Source organism: Falco punctatus, assembly GCF_963210335.1.
Source record: "Falco punctatus genome assembly, chromosome: Z".
Classification (NCBI taxonomy): Eukaryota; Metazoa; Chordata; class Aves; order Falconiformes; family Falconidae; genus Falco; species Falco punctatus.
In genome coordinates, this window is record NC_137586.1 from 36,709,199 (window position 1) to 36,729,236 (window position 20,038).

The 20,038-nt window shown below is 38.4% G+C and overlaps 1 protein-coding gene across 2 annotated transcripts in view; it reads left to right on the forward strand.

Annotated features, from left to right (window-relative positions):
- ADAMTSL1 (ADAMTS like 1) overlaps window positions 1-20,038 on the forward strand; it is a 449,261-nt gene that overhangs the window by 289,295 nt on the left and 139,928 nt on the right. For both annotated transcript variants that reach the window (XM_080372870.1, XM_080372871.1), the window contains 2 exons: window positions 1,529-1,574; window positions 12,374-12,610. In XM_080372870.1, coding sequence (XP_080228996.1) covers window positions 1,529-1,574; window positions 12,374-12,610 — 283 coding nt within the window. The remainder of the gene's footprint in view (window positions 1-1,528; window positions 1,575-12,373; window positions 12,611-20,038) is intronic.

Sequence of the window (20,038 nt, forward strand, 5' to 3'; positions counted from 1 at the left end):
AAATAAAATTTTATTTGAACTAGTTTTATATAACCGTACAAAAGCATTTAATTAGAGGTATTTCTATTATGCTTTTAACAGCTTGCTTTATATGCCAAATGCTACACTACAGAATATGCATCTTTCTGGTTTGTCTTCTGAAAAAGTTGTAGGGTTTATGTACTTGTTTATCTTCTCTTGTGATCATTTACACCACTGTGATATGTCTGCAAAACTGTTTTCCCTTGATTTTCTACTCACACAGGTGTAAATGATTTCTGGAGGAATTTCACAGTTAAGTCTCATGGATAAAGATGGAAGAAAGGATGACTTCAATAATTTAAAGGAAAACTGCTCAGTTTATTTTAGAGTTAACTCAGTACGGAAATTTTTTTCTGTTTTTAAAAAATGGAGGACTAAAGAATGACACAAATGCATGCAGACGCTGTCCTTTCTCTTGGATAGTTTGAAATGGCTTGGATTTTAAAATTCAGTCTTGGCAGAGATGCAGTCCTCAAGGAATGTGTGCTTGTTAAATCCTGGAAAAAAAAAAAAAAAAAAAAAAGTGGGGGGGGGAAGGCTGTGAAATTAAGAATTTAAAAATGTAAAGAATTCTATTATTTTGAAAGATAATCTTTAAAAGCCAAACCCCACATTCTGAACTGTACTGTGGACCTTCACAGAGTAGCTGTCTGAACTCATAAACCACATGAAACTTCCCCTAAGGTCAAATACTCGGAATACACACTGTGGAGTTCTAAAAAGATATCTGGGTGTTGACCTCTCTTCTGGGAGCCTTGCCAGCATCAGGGCTGGCATGGATCTGCTGTAGGGGAAGAGCAGGAGAGCCATGGAGAGCACACGTCAGGGCACGTGCTCTCCTTGACCTCCTTTGTTCCCAGCTGCCCTTTGGACACTGCTGATCCCTGTGCAATAGGGGACTGGGAGTAGCAAGGGGCTGGTGGATGGGGGGAAGTTTTATGCTCTCCTCCTCTCATATCAAATTGGGAAAAAGCCCTGTCCTGCTAGCCTGTCATTTCACACCACTGCAGGCAGGATTCCTTCCTCCCAGCGCACAGGTTGCTCCCCAGCAGGCAAAGCCCAGCGCACAGGTTGCTCCCCAGCAGGCAAAGCCCAGCTGCTCAGACTGTGTCGGTGCTACAGGGTGAGCCTGGGCAGGCGCAGAGCTGTGTCCTTGTGAGATTGCTGTAGATAGCTGGCCAGACATGTGGCAATATTAATGTGATTCAGATGGTGATTTCCAGCTAGGTTCCCTACAAGGACCTCCAACCTCATTCATAAACTGATGCCACCTTCTAAAACCACCTTTGCTTTTTAAAGCAAAGGTAGGAAACTGAGGAGTTTTAGAATTTATATCTCCGCACCTTTATAGGGACAGAAAGCACTTTACTTTGGGGAAGAAGGTTGATGGGGGATTAGGTGATTAGAGATTTTTGTAGGAAAGATGCTGGCAAAATAAACATTATGTGTTTGCTTTTTATATTCAGTTACTAATGTTTTTGTGTTTGTTTTTAATTTTTGGATACAGGACCTGTGAAGGGCGAAACATCCGATACAGGACGTGCAGCAATGTGGTAAGTGAAATACAGCTTTGGTATGATACAAACTATCACATATGACAGTCACATCCATATAATGCCAGTAATTCGGTAATGTGATAGTGAGAATACTGGAGCAATCTAAACTGCCTTTATACCACAGGACCAAGGGCAAACCTTTGTCAGTTTCTTGAAAAGCTGATGCTGAAACTGTTTGGAAGGGATTGCAGTCACAGTCTTTCCAAACAGAGTGTCAGTGAAACTTCAGAGCAGCAATTTACAAGCCCCTGGCAGAATCAAGACCAGTTGTGTTCCCAGTATTACTTTGGTAACCAGCTGCCTCACATTGAGCAGTCTGTCAGGCTGGAGGATTGAGCTGCTAAAGATTGAAGACGAATTAGTAAGAGGTTTCTGTTCACCTGTGCCCTCCCAGCACTGGCATTCTATTGCATGTCTTAGAAAAGCAGTTTTAGGTAGACTGCACCAATGTTTTGGCCTTTCCAAAGGCTCTTGCTTGTTTTTTATATATAATGAATATAGTTTTCAGTGCAATAAAATAAGAAGCTTCAATTTCTGTGCTCACCAAAGTGAAAGTGTGTTTTCACTGGTGAAAATGGAAATAGAGGCTTTCATAAGGAAAGTTTTATTGGGTGCCAAGAATAGTAAAAACTCTCGAATTACATGGAGAAATGTCAGTTTTACCAGTAAAGATGGAAAATGAAATCGAACTTGCATTGGACCAAGCTTTCTCATACCTGATAGGGACATATTCAGAAGCCTTCCAATAGGTGCTTTGTCTAAAAAAAGTTTTAAAAATGAGTACATTCCCTCATATTTAGCTTATATGTTCTTCAATAGACCGCAGTTCATTACGAAAGAAACTGCTTCTATCTGAGTTGTAGTCTCCCATGCAGTAAGATGTCTCTCACTTCTTTTTCTGGGTGTATTCCTTGGGTTCCTGAAATCTCTCATTAGCCTGGACATCTGCTTCATTAACTGACAACACCTAGAATAGTCAATAAATAGGTCTGTTAGCTGATAAACAATCCAATTCTATCTCTGAGGCATTCAGGCTATACCACAACCATGGAGGGAATGGAAAGGTTGATTTGTGGCAGTGAGGTTGCGTGATGTAGCTTTGTGAAGTAGGACACAATGGGGGAAAAAAAAGAAAAAGAAAAAAAAAAAAGAGAGATACTGTATACTGGTAAAGGCTAATTGAAGTACAAATAGACCCATCAATTTTTTTTTGGTTTGTGAATGCAAGTACACTGTAACAGTCCCCTTTCCTTTCTGACCTGCCCTATTGTATGCTAAGAGCAGTGAGACAAACCCTGCTAGTTCCTGGATCACCCTTGAGATGCTGGGGTTTTACCTGTGTTGCAACCCTTATTTTGGAATTGAGTTTAACTTTTCAACATAAGGAATAACTTTTTTAAACCTTATTTTTAGCTTAGGTTCTGCTTTGAAAATGTGTACCTGAACAATTTTTCTTTAAAATAAAACCTTGCATAGTTCTGTCAGGCAATTCCTTTACATACCTTGTATTTGGCAACACTTTCTCCAGACTTTCCAACAGAGCAGTCAGGCATGCAGCTGCAGAACTCACTTAATTATTTCATACCAAATAATCCAAACTGAAAGTTTCAAAGTGCTTTACTATGTTGAAATCAGTGACAGTTCTGCCACTGACTTATGAAGGCCGAGGACTGTATTTATGATTTTTACCCCTTTGTTTGGAGAGGGTAAAAAATGGGTTGTGCTACACTGTTCTTTTCCTTAATAAAAGGACTAAATGAGTTTTCATTGTGTTTGGTTTTGGTAAACTTGCAAAACTGGCAATAAAGCAAACTACTCTGAAGCTTCTGACTGCATCATGCCTTGACCAGGCCCTCCAAATACAACTTTATGTCATAAGAAAAGTGCTTGGCTGTATTTATTTCACAGACATTTGCTTTCAGGAGACAGTATTTTCTATTTTCAAAGTATGTTGAGTATTTGATTCAGATGTTAGGCCCTTCCACTTATCACCTTTACTAATCTGAGATACTTTGCACCAGTATTCACAATATCAGTCACTGCAAGGACACTGCCTCCATGGTCAGCATCAGAACTTGTGGGAAGATCTTGCCACAGCTGTGGCAGTCCTCAAGCCCCATGTTTCTGGGGCTAGGTACCACTTTGAAATACCTTGTGTGGCACCAGTGGAAACCTGAAGCAGTTTGGGAACCCTGGATATGCATCTGCACTGAAATCCATTCTGTTACTGAATTGTGTAGCTGTACTACTGAAATACTGTTTGTCTCTCAGAATAATGAAAAAAAAAAATAATATACTTTCTCTTTAATGAGGTCTACTGTCTTTGCCTCCACAGTCCAAGGATGTGTGCACACAAATACAGCCTTGGAAACAACTCATTAACCCCATGGCTTGTCATGGCATTCTGCACTGGAAAAGGCACACAATATTGTGTGTGTGTATTTTTATAAACTCAGACTTTGCCTTTTAAGATTTCATCCACAAAGGCACTTAAAATCAGGAGGACTAAACTTCCAGGCTCAAGGAGACCTACATTTTAATCTGTTAGATGAAAGTCTGTTGCTTTAAAGGAAAATGAGAGCAAATCCCCATCCCCACCCCCGATTCCAGATTCCACCTCTGCAAATGAGGCTAACTATCATGCCTTGTGGAAAATTCCTTTTTGATTCTTGTGGAAGTCATTGAGTCCTGAAATATAAGCTTTCATTACCATTAGCCTGTGCATAGCTTGAGGACTGGTGTTACTGTTCATAATATAACCGGCCTTTTTATTTTCTGCAAACTGCCTTTCTGTGAACAGGCATGGGGGTTTTTTTCTATGGCTGTCCTTACAGGAAAGGATAGGTAATCGTGTATACTAAAAGCAAACTCCGTGTTTCAAAGATGAAATTGGAGAATGGGAAGAATACTTCTTGGAGTCTGGCAATGAACACGTTTTCATAGGCACTGTCATTTGCAAGATTTTGCTACAGCTGGTTTTAATTCATCCCGAAAGGGGGAAGAAAAGAATGAGATAAAGAAAAAGAGAGGCAAGGGAAGAGAGTGACATGCCTGTTTCTTCAGTGACCTGTATTATTAGAGATGAACCATTTTGCGTGGTATAGACTAAAAGAGAGCTTGATACTGCTATCTATAAAGCTTCTGAGCAGCCCTTAGAAGAACAAATCCTGTTCAGTGTGTTCACCACTTGCTTTGCCTGGTGTTGATCAGACACTAGAAAGATTATGGGTATGAACCCACACGTGTAAATAGTAAAAGAAGGAATGAGGGAATCTAAGATGGTTTAGGGTTTAATTGCATCTGCTTTTTTTATTTTGACTATTCATATTGACTCCAAGTATGTTTCCAGTCATTTTAGAATATAATCATGGGAGGGAGACAGGGAGTAATTTGTTTTTCTTTAGAAAATCACTCTGAACACAATAAAAAAAGTCTTTGTATCTAACTGGGTTGTTACACTAAACATTATGCAAAATAAAAAAAAAATATTTCCAAACTTTGAGTAGGATTATTTTAGTAGTCGGTTGGTTGGGGTTTTTTTTTATCCCAAGCTAGAATGCTCTCTGTTGCTTCTTCTAGGCATATTCTTAGTTGCCAGGTTCGCTCCAGCTTTTGTACCAGGCTATCATGCCACCTCATTTGTCTTTTCTCTTTTTTCAGTCCTTCTGCCACTATGCTGTTTTTTGCTTTCTCTCCCCCATTTACAAGAAAATCTATGTGGATTTTTGTTGGAATGTGTATTGTCTTCATGCCTTCTCTCTTCATTCTTCTCAATTATCAAAACCCTTACTGTGATTGAAAATATTTTTATTTTCCCTGATACTTTTTGTTTTATTGTACTGCTTTATGAACCAGACCAGAAAAAAAATTAGAAGGAGGAGACTGGCACTTCATTCCCAAAAGACTTTGCTTTTTGTATTTACTTGTTTATACCTGCCAGCATGATGATGAACACTACATATAAATCTGCTCTTGAGATTTTGCTGTTTGACATGAAAACAGACAATGATGGAAGCTGCACAAAGTTACTAGCTCTTTCAATAAGTTTTAGAGCTGTTCTGTTAAGACTAAGATAAAATTTGTAGACGTTAGATCCTATTAATCAGACCACAAAAATTTGTTAACACCACCTGCAGCTCTTTTTTATATACCTCACTTTCTTCACTTGGCTGAAATACCATCTTTAACAACATCCCACATTTTTTGGCTTGCATTCAGACAAGCTACTTCCACCCCTGTTTCTTATCAGCTCATGCTGCATTTTGTACACATCAGCACTGGTATTGCCCATCTTCACTTTCAACAAAATGACACTCCTCTTTCCGTGCACCAAAGCCCAGCCTGTTGGAAAGTGTCAAACCCAAACTTCCATATAAGGGCATAATTCTCAGAAGCATTGGCTTAAGTGTATGAGAACCATCACCATCAGGTAGAATTTTTTCAGAGCTACAAAAATGATTAGCAGGATTTAACTTTCCTACCCTCTGGTGGCTAGAAAGGCCATGTGAAGTCTTTTGCTATCAAACCTCTCAGTTTGCTTTTTGCAGTAAAATGAAAAAATAATAGCTAAAAAAAAAAAAAAGTATTAGCACTACATGTACCTGCTTATATAACCAGGTTTACTTAATGTCAGTTTAATTTTTAAGAGGAAGTTCTTCCAAACTCAGATCATTTATTGTGGCTACAGTCTCTTCTTCAAAATGCTGGATTTTAATAGCTACCATCATATTTCTGAATGGGTGCATTTTAAAGTCTCACTGTGTCATCTAGGAATTATTTCTTCAAAACAAGTGTTTTTAATCTGTTGCTGATGGTAGTAAGCTTTGACTTCCAGATTTGCTATCTTCACAGCCAGCAGCCATGAAACTTTGGTTATTGAAAAGTAGAACAAAAAAAAAACCCGAAAAACATTGCTGCCCTTCTATGTAAATATATCCAGATCTTTGTAGGCCGAACAACCTGGATCACTTCCATGACAGTGGCATATCAGGACTGTTTAGGACTTTTCAGGACTCTGAATGATTCATAGGTTTAAATTCAGTATTTCTGATAATAATATTCTTTTTTTATTTTAATATATCTTTTTTATCTGCCAGTGTAGCACCCATGGTGCATTTAGGAAAGTGTACTCCAATATTATGTAGGTGCATTAGTTTTTGACTGAAATATTTAGAGGTTTTTCAATCTGAAATACAAGTTACTGTATCTAATTTAAACTCTTCATTTTAGTATTATAAAGGTAGGAACAAACAAAAATTTTAAATAGACATGAAAGGCTGTGTATTGACTTATTTTCCAAAAATAGGAATTTGTTTTTTTTAAAAAAAAGGCATTTTTTTGTCAAAAATTGATTTTATAAATATTTTTGATGACAAATATCCATGGAGGTTTAGATTTATAATTCACTGACTATTTTAGCTATCATATCCACTCCATGTTTATTTAATAGAGTAGAAGCATCTGCTGATATTCCCTCATTTAATTTGTTCATATTATTTCTCTCATGCTTCTCTCTGTCAGATACTGCGGTGTCGGGGTTGTCAGCAAAAGCTATACTATGAGCCCCTCTCCATCTAAGCAGCTAGGCGTGATCCTAATGTATTTAGAAGTTCACAGGAGTAGACTAGTGAAAAATATGGCTGCAAGAAATTTGATTCAAGCCGGGCACACAACAAGGCTTCAAGGCCAAGTGGAGTTTCCATAACACTTTAGATCTCTTAGGTCTCTGTACTTTTATCTAAAGTTCTTATTTAGTCTTGGGCGAGCCCCTACTTGAGGACCTCAGGCTTTCTTTCTCCGTCGGGAAATCAGCGCAGCTGAAATGCCATGCGTACTTCATGGAACTGGTTCAATAAGCTGTACTGTCAGATGCTGAACAGAGTAGTCCAGTTGTTAGTCGTTTTTTGCACGATGAGGAAAAGCTCCAGGTATAGTAAATCATTCTTGGCCTCTGCAAATATACAAGCATACATATTGTAAACTGTTTTAAGGTTCTTTGACTGGTTCCACCTATCGCAGCCTAGATACGATCATCCACATTTCACCCACTAAGTAAACTTTAAGAAGCCTGACTCTCTTTTGTCCCATGAAATCTGATCTACCTATCACCATCAAGGGACATCTGGGATTCATCTTATCTTTTCCACTGGTTTATTGATTAATAGAAAATGTTTGAATGGGATTCAAACATGGCAAAACTCCATGGACATTATGAATTACAATAGGGTCAAATAGGAGGTCAATTAAAAAGAAAAAATTTTGGATGTGAGGAAGCAAATGAAGCCGTGATAATACGGCTGCCATTAGGTGCCTAAGAGGTGAAGATGAAACACCTGTGTTTATTTTAAAATAGGTTTCACACATCAAAGGAGTTTCTGATCATCTTTAAAATTATACATATATTTTCACTGCAGTGGAGTAAATCTTGACCTGATAGGATGAACAGGATTACAGGTATCCAACACAGGCTTAGTGTTTCAAGAACATCTCATGAGCCTTCACAGGCTAAAGGTCATGAAACAGCCATCTAGGACTCACAAAGTCAGAGGAGGAACAGTTGTTTCCCATTCACTGGAAATTTTCTTCCCTAAAAAGACTTAATGAATAGGAAGCGTGAAGATAAATGGACTTAGATGAGACTTTCAAGTTTATTAGGTCTTTCCTCATTCTTCAAGGTGTACAATGGCAGAGGTTTCTCATGTCTGCAGGGGCCCACAGATAATTTCCAAAAGAAAACAAAACCAGTCAGATTTGAATATAGCACCAAAGCTGAAGTAAAATGAAGCAGGACTGCAGTGCTTTTGCGGCCAGACACCAGCACTGCTGCATGCTCCAAGCCAAACACAGGCCATGCGGATGTGGTTAGCTAAATACCTTGCAGAACTACGTAACCCATGCAATGATATGCTAACTTGGGTTCATGGCTGCACTGGCTTGGTCTGTGACGTCTCGCTGTCTCAAAGTGTGGGCACACCTTTGCCTGTCAATCTGTTGTGCAGCTAGACAAACTGCACACTGTTAGATAGCTTCCAGGATCAGACCCCTTGGTGGAGTAAAACGTAACTTCACTCAGGCCAATGCAGCAGTGCTAGCTAGCTGGCAGCTGTGGAGGATCCCCTTCCACCAAGCTCCCATGGACATACCAAAACCAGGCTGATTTTTTTCAAAGGGGAAAAGACTTTGGGGAGTCAGTGTCTGTAGTTTGTCCTGTCCAGGAGCCAGCACTGCAGAAGCAAGGCACAGCAAGACTGCCTCAGAATAGCGAACACTATCTAAAGGTGTGCAACGTGTTTAGAAGAAAATGACAATTTATTGCTTGAATAAATATGCAACAAAACACTGGCTTTGCCTTACCTGTTATTTCAGCAACTGCAATGCTCATTTATAGGCTGTGAACTTATATTTGTCTTTCATTATATGATTGCACAAAGCCCGGCCTGAAGAGGCTGTGATCCCCCCTGACTTACAATACAACAATAAATAGTATGTTTAAAAAAAAAGCCTACCAAAACCATGGACAAGATGTTAATAAGCAGTACCGAGTTTTGCACGGTTCCTACTTTTTCAGTATCAGTGATCTGTGTCTAATGACGGGTAATATTCAGACCACTACTTCTCTTAACATCGTCCATTTTAGTATGAATAAATATTACACAGGTTATGCCAGCGTTATGTGTGTAGGTGCAAGTATGTATGCTTTCTTAACTGGAAGGAAGGTTTCCCCCTGAAGGAAAGGGATCTTCAAGACGTAGCTTTAGCATTCAGAATTTCAGCAGGAGAAAAGTGACAGGCCAGACTGTGACCTTTTTTCACATCTGTGTGCCAAGATAAGTACGCATGTCTGCATTTTTGACTGCTTGAATGTATTCCTCAAATGGCTTCGAGTTTCACATTAAAACTTTTTAAACACAAGCTCTACTATTTAAATCCATTGTTTTATTTTGATCATGATATCAAAGATTGGAAGTTTTTAACATTGGTCCTGGTCACCTGCCGTGTCCTGAATGCTTGTTATGTTGACTGTACTTTTTTTCCTTCTTTGATTTAAAAATAAAATCCAACACAACAAACATAGTATTGAATACTGTACAAAGCAGGATTATGAACTCTGTATGTCATGCTCTTCATTAGGCCTTTCTGTCTTTGTAAAAACAAAGCTATCACAAGCCAGGAAGTTTCAAAGATAGAGCCAAGCTTGAACCAAACAAGAGGGTTGGCTTGGATCTCTGCACAAGCCTACGCCAAGCCAATAGACCTGACTGTGTTCATTTACGGACAGAAAAATTCAGAGAAGGGTATGCATCAGAATATTTTGTGGCAGGAAATAAGACCACAGTGTTCCTCTTCGCTTATCTCTTCCCCATTAAAAAATAGAGCTAAAGCAGATCTTGGGTCAGGCTGTAACTGTCTTGTTCACCTTCTGTTTAAAAGCAGAACATAAGGACCACTTTTTTCTTTAATTACACAGCTATAGAGGAATAATGAATTTCCCACATATTTCTCTCCTCTCTTTGGTCTGTGCTGCTGTCCAAACTTTGTCCTGTACCAACATTTTGCCCAGACTGCAAAAAGGGCCTGACTGCCACTAGGTTTTTCTGGAGATTTTAAAATCAAACTGAAATATTCCCAATATTTTACTTTAAAAAAAAAAAAATCTTCCATAAAATATGAATGGAAAAACTGTCTGCTGTCTATGTCCTCCAGCAGTAAAATTCCTTACAAGCTTGGACTTTCAGCCTCTGCTTTCAAAAAGGATGAATGAGCTCTGGATTATTGCCCTTTGATATATATTTTTCTAGAGCAAGATTTAGTCCAAATCCAAATTTTCCCTTACACCTTAATCCATTTAACACTCTGTAGCAGGAACACTATTCCCTTCAATTTAGCAGAACTTTTGATTGGAGCTCGCCTCATTACTTTGGGGCTGCATCACTCTCAAATACCAAGCAAATTAACTAAAAATTTGCTTTGATGTTACAAAGAAAATAAGTTGAAGATCTGTGGCTTAAGGCCACAGCTTGTATGTTTTTGTAGTTCACTACAAAAGGAATGTTTGGAGTTGTGTGATCCAACATCACTGAACATTCAAACAGAATGGGCATAACCACATTGCCACTCTGCTGTGAATGAGGGACTGGGTTGGTTATCCTGGGTTTGAGCCAAGAGTATACGAATGACAAATTTATAGCCAAAAGTTTGCCAGTTTTCTTCAGGAGGAGAATTTGAAAGTTGATTTTTAAGACAGGTTTTACTCTACTAAACAATAATCCTTTAATGTCACAGTGACATGTGGCCCCCATGCCATTTGTGTTGAGAGCTGTGAATGCTGCCCTATTTACAAAGAGGCAGAAAAGCATTCGTGAATGAAGGTGTAGAAAAAGATCTGAGAAACAGAGGTGATTATTTAAACCTCAGATATTTTGCCTCAATAGCAGCAAGACTTTCCTAGCTGGGAGGATAAGTAGTCTGTGAATAAAGTTATCATTAACAATACTTGAATTTCTATAGGATGAAGTAGTTTGAGGACAGAGAATACAGACATCTTATAACTTATTGCCTAGTTGTATATACATCAAAATCCTTCCCTACCAAGTCTATAATCGACGTTTATTAGTCTCTACCAAAACCAAATGTTACAGTCTCAAGCAAAGGGTATGACAGGTATTCATCCCACCTGGTATTTGACCAGGTATCATTGAGGAGCAGATTTCCTTATAGCAGCAAGGTGGAGGACTATGGCACCTTAATAATCTGAGGCAGCCATATTTACTGGCATTTTCTTTTTTGTCACAGTTCTCATACTGTTTAATGTTTTTCCTAAAACTTAGCTCCTGATTCCTGTAATTATGCGAGTAATTCAGGTTACTTCTAAGAAAAACAATGATTCTCTAGCCTTTGTGGTTGGTTGCACGGGAAAACTTGAAATATTGTTCTTCAAGGACCAAAAACTGGAAAGGAAATAAAAAGAAATCATGTTTATTTTGCTTGAAGTCTCATGATTTTGAAGGTCTTCTTGCTCTCTTGAGAACTTGACTCATGGTTTTCAATGCTAAATGATGGTAAGAAAGTATATGTGAATAAGAAAAGCCTCACGTTCTCATCAACAGGAGACTTTAAGCAGTACAAGTGGTCTTTGGTTTTTGTATTGGGTGTACTGAACTCAGAGTAGGATTTCTAAGTCTCACAAACTTCCTGAAGGATTAACAAAAGGTATTTTAAAAGTCTTCCCAGTAAAATAATAATATCTAATTACGCAAGTTATAAAATCTTACATTAAAGAAATGCAAATAATGTATCACATTTTTCTGATGCTTGTTGCCCTACCTACATACAATAAATAAATTATTTAGGTCACTAAGGCAAACAAAAAAGGAGAGCTTACCTAAACAAACAATTTAATCACATAATTATTTTTTCTTCCTCTTCAAACAAAGAGGAAAATTTGACTGGAAGAGAGTGGCCATGGACACACTTCTCCACATATGTGCACACGTGGAAAGAGATTCAGCAAGAGCATTTCAGGGCTGTGGTTAAGATACATACAATGCATTTCTTATTTCTTAAGCATATTTACACATGGTCTTGATGTTCTCTCAGTACTTGTGTGGAAAGAAGAAAGAAAGAAAGGTATAATTATTCAGTTGAATTATGTGTTGCTGTAGCTATTTCAATCAGTCTTCTTTGTCTAAACAGAAAACTCTCTATATCTGGCAGCTGCGGAGCCCAGCTGGCTGCATGAGACTGTGACCAGCTGTCCCGAACAGACCCGCTGACCTTTTCCCCTTCCCTTGATGCAGGACTGCCCACCAGAAGCAGGTGATTTTCGCGCCCAGCAGTGCTCTGCTCACAACGATGTCAAGTACCAGGGACAGTTTTATGAGTGGCTCCCTGTCTCTAATGACCCTGACAACCCATGCTCACTGAAGTGCCAGGCCAGAGGAGCAGATCTGGTTGTGGAGCTGGCACCAAAAGTTCTGGATGGGACTCGGTGCTACACTGAATCCCTGGACATGTGCATCAGTGGCTTGTGCCAGGTAAGGAGAGAAGCCCTGCCCGAATGCCTTTCCTCATGACCCCTCCGCTCAGTTCTCTCTCACATGCTCACTCTCTTTCCTCCTCCATACTCATATCATTTTAGGGTTTTCTTTTTAATCATCTGTTTTCTTTATCTTAAGTTGACCTCTGTCTGGAAGAGATGTACTTTAGAGGTTATTTTTCTCACTTGATGCTGTTAACTTGGGTTTTTTCAGAGGAATGTATTCTCAGTTTTTTAACTGTTTTGTTGAGTTAGTGGCAGTAGCAGATCTCATTTGAAAGCACTGTAGGAAAACAATGCTTTAGCTTTTAATCTGGGTATTCCAAAGTTTTCCATGTCTATGAAATTACATTGTCTTTGAGGGTTATTGCTCTCTGTAAGTCACAAACCATATAGCAGCAGATGAGGTCCTAAACTGGAAAATCCACTGTTGATTGATTACAGCACTGAGCAAGCTGGTCAGCTTCCTTGTTTGTTAGAAGTGAGATACGGGGACTTTGCAACCCTTCATGTCACAGTGCACGGAGGTCTATTGATCACTCAACCAATTTATTGACATCTTAATTTGGTTTTTATTACCCATGTGCTTTCACTTATGTGCTGCTACTCTTTTGAACTTATCTACGTCAGACTTTAGTCTCCTGAATGACATGTAGGCTACAGGCTGATAGAGGGGAGGACATTTGCACCATCTCTGTTAAGCACTGGACACAGCTGAATCTCAGAAAAGGTTGAGTCTAGCTTCATGTTTCATTACTCAGTCACCTTCAAATCTCTGTAGACTTGTTGTTGGCTTTCTAGTGTATTTTAAACCACTTCATGTGCCTTTGAAATCTTTCCTCCCTGTTTCCTTTCTCTTTGATTTTTTGTTCCGAGCCAGAAGCAGTCCTGCAGCAAGTGAAACACAGTAGGCAGTTACTAGTCTAATCTCATTTGTGATCTGAAGAAGGCAATCATCTAGACCTCTTGACTTCAGCTGAGTGCACAAGTTTCTCAAAATTGTGAATTGCCTAATGAGACACACTAATTTCAGTCTTCTTTTGTGTTTTTTAATCTTTTAAAAACTTAGCTGGAGTCACAGGAATATGGATGGGAAAATGATTCAAAGTATTCTGCCTATAGTGGTCTACAAATTAGGAGTAGTGCATTCAGGCTCGGTGTCAGGCTGGTTTCTGTTTTGGTCAAAAAATGAAGCATACTTTTCCAAGAAAACCTTTGCTTAGGAGCAGAGGTCATAAGCATCCACTACTGAAAGAAATTAAATTACATTCGCATGGCACTTCTTACTCCTGGGAGGTTGAAGGTAGCTGCACTATTACAACTATGAAGACTAATGCTATTTTTTAACTGTCTCTGTGTCTAAGGTAAGTCTTTTGAAAATAAACAAGCATGCTAGCACTACTGTCCCTGAGGAATTTCAGTTAAACTAACCCTTTCCTTATATAGCTTAGAATGGTAGAGTAATTTTTAATGCATAAATGCAATTAATGTATATTTTCCAGGATCTTCAGCATTCAGTTTCTTCATGAATATTTCCCCTATACTTTACAATTACTGCATCATTTTTTAGGATGGTCAAAAAAAAAATAATAATATGAATGCTCATGCAGGATTCCTTCAGTGAATTCCTTTATTTTTGGGAGGGTGTTAAATTTAAAGCAACTGCAAGTATTCTTGTCACAATGCATCCCTGCTAGCCAGTCAAATCTTTTTGACAGTAGAGGTAGTGCATTAGAATGTTCATAAATAGGTTTGCCCTAATCATATGCTTTAGGACATATTTTTTACTATGTCACTATTAGCAATAGCTGATACTAACTAAACAGCCCAGAAAGCTAAACAGTATGAAATTTGCCAGACGTAATGGTGAACCTTCTTTGAAAGCAATGTTCTTCTGTGCCTTTTATAAAGGGTCTTTTAAAAGAATGGCAAACCGTAGTAGTATTATGGAAGAACAAAATGGAGCATTCTTGCTCTGTAACATTTGTGTCAATAAACTTTCTTCTGTAAGAATGGTGAAGGTATGTAAATTTCAGAGGAAACAAAATATGATCTTAGAAGTTATTTCTATGCATTTGCAGTAGTAGCTGCAGGCTACCACTTGTCTAAAATGGCTAACACACTGTAGACATAACAAACACAGCTCTCAGTAGTTTGTGAGGGTTTGTAATGATCTTGGGGGTTCAACAACATTTTCATGAGATGTCTCTGGAACTGCAATTTAGGGCAGTGCAACACACAGCTGTAACAATACAAAGGCATGATTTGTCACAACTGCAAAAAATGCAGTCTTCTGAGATTTGCATTCAGTCTAAGGTCGTGAAGATTAAAACGTGGAATTACGTTTGTTAACAGGTTCATTGCAAGAAGTATATACTGAGTCATGGATGAAGAGGTATATTTTCTGGATTGCTCAGAGCAAAACTGCTCAAAGCAACTTTAAATTTGCTATCCTAGCAGGCTTGCATTGATCCAAGGATCGTTTGACTGGGCCTTTATTACAGAGAAGTATATGGAATTTGATAGTATGTTCTGATTACGCCCCTAGGTATGTTTTTTTACACTGTAGTTGGCAACCAAGAAGGAATTTAATGTCTTTCAGCTAAAAAAAAATTATAAAACAAATAAGAATGTCTCTTCAATTACAATCTGTGCAAGAATCCTGAATTAGTAAGTGACATCAGTGTATGCTTACATAGACATAGTGCATTTTGCCCAGTGGATCCAACAACTGTGCCAGCTCTGAACTAACCACAGGGATATTTCTTAGCATGCAAAATCTGGGCCAGCCCCATGGCCTGTTGTGTTCTCACAAGCTGTTCCTGAGGTTGTTAATCGCAGAAATGAAGAGTTAATTGTATTGCCTTTTCTGTGCCTTAGTTTTGAGAATGTAAGCAGTTTCTGCATATGGCAGTTGAGGTTACAAAGCTGCAGTTACTGGTCTCAATTTGCCAGTGATCTTTGGTTGCACCCATGAAACTCATAAGAAATTGTCTATCTTTTGTGGAAGCTGCATTTCAGACTCACTAATCACTGTGAGTACTGAAGTAAAAACAAGTTTCCTGCTCACCTTCACATTCACTGAGAACAAAAGCTTTAAAAAACCTCCGTTATTAGCACTAAAAATTCACTGTTTATAGTACTGCATATCTGAAAGTTACATTTCTATGTCAGAAAAACTGACCATTCTATTTCTTTTAAAATATTTCATATTATGCTTTTATTTGAAATCAGGATTGTCCTTTCCTATCACAGAAACAAAGGGAATCACTGCACTGAGCATGTGTTAAAACACTTGATTTCTCCACTGTGCTTCATGCAGTTCACACCTAACGTTAATCACTCTGAAAAGGAAACAACATGGATCTTTTCTCAATTTTTCCTTCATTCTTTCCACTTTTTCTTATTTCTTTTCTTTCTTCCTTCCTTCCTGCCTTTCTTTCTCCTCTCCTTTCTTTCTTTCCTTCTCTCCTATTTTTACCTCCACCTTGCTCTATTTCTTTCTCTTTTTTTTCCCTTCTTTCTTCTTAGTTGTTCTTGAAAGAGCTGAAACTTTTGCACGTGTCCTAATTCTCTTTTCTCCATTTTTTGCAGCTTTGAAAGGTGTTGACTTTTCCCTTTTTTTCTTGTGTGAGAAGGCTGCACAAGCAGAAGGAAGTAGCTGGCTCTTCAGAAAGAATGAAAATTGCTGTCAGATTCTGACAGGAACTAAACTGGGTAGCAGTATATATAACCCTCCCTCCACCCCATCCATCCCACCCCCACCCCATTTCTTTCTGTTCTAGTAAACTCTACTAAAACATCTAGGAATTATAAAAGAAAGTGGATGTTTTCAGGGGAAAATATGATAGTTAAACTGAATGCCCTTGCTTCTAACAAGGATTTGGTCTGATCTCTGGAGCATCCATTTCTTAGTCATCTGAGGGGCCAGACAGTCTGGCAGCTACCACCACCCTCTGTTTTCCAAGAGGCTCCTGCTCCAGAGGTGTTATTACAGACCACAGTACTATCTGCAGATTGCTGGAAATTCACCCGAAGAAAAATTCTGTCATCTTTCATTCACTTCATTACACAACAGCCTGATGAAGAGCCAGCCTTATTTGATGGTCACCAAAATTATACTGTGATTTGGTAAATGTGTGGACTTCTCAGCTTCTGTGATTGCCAAGTCATCTGTTTTGTTTTCTGTCACTACACATTTTTTATCCTGTCTCACGTATGACTTCATTTGGTTGTGGACTGTGACCTTTCCTGATATGTCCCCATTGCTGCCTGCCATATCTCTAACTGGGTGTTCTCCCTTTCTTGCTCAGCCAAGCAGCTGCCTGTTGGAGCAAGTCTTTCTTCCCTCACACTTCCACACTTCAGGTTTTAGACAAATGTTAGCCAGGTTGCAGCACTGGGTACAGGAGTATGGCCCCTCACGTTTTGAAAGGCCTGTGCCCCAAACACCAATAACCTATGAAACCTATTGGGTCTCTTACTAATGAAACCAAAATCTCCTTCCTGTTAGCCAGTTTCCTGCCACAATCAAAAAATCTTGGATTCCTCTCTCTGTTTCTGCTGAAGGGGAAATACTCCATTTTCATTTGGGGCTTTTTTCTGTTTTTCTTATCCCTTTCACTTGTTCTGCCTGTTATCATGGTCTTCACACTTGGTTCTCTCTCAATTTAGTTTTTATCTTCTGCTTGTGTAAATTCCGCAAAAGTTCCTTTTGTTAACTCTGACAAGGAAGAACAAGAAAAGCCTCTGCTTTTTCAGATGGCTAATCAAGGATTATGCAAAGCTGCCTCTATCTCCAGCACCAATGGCAGAACCTGCATGTTTCAGTATAGCACCAGATCAGAATATTATTCTTTTTTTTTAATAACTAGTGTTTTTCATTAAATATGTGGCCAGACAGTAAGATGCTGTACAGTGTTTCCAAAAAGTAGGTCCCATCAATATCATAGCCAAATCCCCACAAGATGTAAATGAGCGTTGCTTCCCTGAAGTCACATTCATGGATGAGGTGCTTGCAGTCTGGGCAGTCTTTAGAAAGACTTACACATATGGAATGGCCCTCCTCTTCTGCTGTAATTTCCTCCTCCCCTCCTATGAAGCCCAGCTTCACAGAAACCAGGAAAGTGAAAATATGGCAGTTTCCCTGTTCGTGAAGTGTTGTTTCCCTTCCATTCTCACAGGCATCTCCTCTTTTCATATACTTTTGGGGTGGGTTTTGGTTTTTGGCCTGCAATACAAGCCACAGCAAAGTGTGTAATTTGGGGTTTTGCTTTAAACACTTCAGCCACAGCACAGGACAACAGGTGTCCTTCTCTATGAAAAATCGGCCTCTACAAAGCTCATATCATTGTTATATTGAAAGGTTAGATATCAAAAATGTCCGAACCAGAACACTCCCTTTTAGCTAACTGCTGAAAGGGTGCAATGATGTGAGGTGTCCCATCAAAGGCAAGAAGTGTAGCCACTGTTTCTGAAAGATGATATAAATTTTATTGCAAAAGCCTGGAGAAAAAAATTATGCTACAATTAATAGCAACATTTAGTTGAATGGTGCCTGTTAAAGACTCAGAAAGAGTCTTACTAGCCCAAGAAATTGGTGAAACCTCTGTCTGGGATATGTTAAACACTGACTGGTTTCTTATACATGCAGGTGTATAAGACCTATCAAAACCTTTACATTTCTGCAAAGAATCAAGATAAAAGAGGTCTACTTTTGCTTTCTGTTATTTCAACATAAACCTGGAATAATTTACAGCAGTTTCAGACTGTTCTGCTGTTGGAAAATCAACTCTGATCCTAATTAGATGATGATGATGATGATGATGATGATGATGATGATGATGATGATGATGATGATGATGATGATGAAGATTATTGTTGTTATTATTATTACTACTACTATTGTTGTTGTTGTTTTTATTAAAGACCACAGAATTTTTTCATATATAGTGGAATAACGTAATCAATCATATTACAGCTCTTATAGAAGGATTAGATGGAACGATAAAAAAGCTGGGTATTTCTAAGAACGTGTTTAAGTAAACTTGTTACTACATAAAGGTTGTTTGGGATTGGGAAAAGCACTTCTGTTTCTTCTCCCAAAACCTCCCCTCTTTCGCTTTTAGTTGTTGGTTAAAGAGAGCTGCATCCCAGAAATGTTTATCTTAGCGTCTACTGTTTATGATAGTATTAAATTGGTCTTTACAGATCTACTATCAGCTACTACTAGACAGTTTTTAACTTCTTTGATTTATCGATTACTACGACTTTTCCCTGTTAGGCTTCATGTTCACTTCATTAGACAGTGAATTGAAGTCAGCTGATAACAAATTCAGTTTCCTTAGTTACCTTTAACAGACAGTGCAAGTGGTCAGTCTACAGACCCCAGTATACTAAGGGCACAAGCTTAAAACCACTGATTTTAAAAAATATTAGAAAAGATGATTTTTAAAAGTGTGATGGCCTGCTGCAGCTTGTTTATTTTTGAATTCAATACTCCAATAGAATTGTAGCAAACAAAACTCAGCTGAATTTCCAATTCTGTCATTCATCTCAAACTGAGGCAGTGAATGCACTGTGTTAAGAATATTTTGCCAGAAGTGTATTGACAATAGTTTCATACAGCTTCTTCACAAATAAAACACTTTCATTTGAAATATTAGTATTAAGCACTGTTGCTTACTGGTTTTATATTACTTATTTTCTGTTATATATCTATGATAGGCAAAGAAATTGATTATGAATTTAGATTCACCAATTATAAACATATTTTTAATGTAAGGCAAAAATCAACTTCTGGATGGTCATATGCTACTTTGTTAGTTAGGGTTTGGAATTTAATAGGTGAAATAATAACATAAATACAAAATGTGATAAATAGGAACTTCTGTCATTATACAGGAGCTAGAAACTTACACACCTGATCTTCTCCCGTATCTAACTTCACAAACCTTTTGCAGACTTTACTACAATGAAGATATATTTTGTTAAATAGTTTTCCCCACTGTATAGTTACCAAATTGTTATGTTCTATATATACAAATACTGAAATAGCTATATATACACATGTGTGCTTCTAATTTTTTCTCATCAGAGACAGAGGCTACACTGGCTAGTGCATAGTATCAGAAGAGTGGAAAAACCTGCTCTCTAAATAGGTGACTGTGCTATATGGCCTGTCTATCATGATTTCAGGATGGACAGTTTCTCTTTCTCCAGTCCGTTTATAATCCGTGTTGTTGCAGGGATCCTTTCCTGTTTCTAGCTCAGCCCAAATATAGAGCTAATCAGGATAACAGTGTTACTTAACACTGTCTTTGGCGTGTTTGGTGTGTAGATATTGTACTCACTGGCACAGTAAACTTGTTTGATGCAGGTAAACCATGGATTTTCAAAAACATGGATTAGGTGGTCCCCTCAGCAG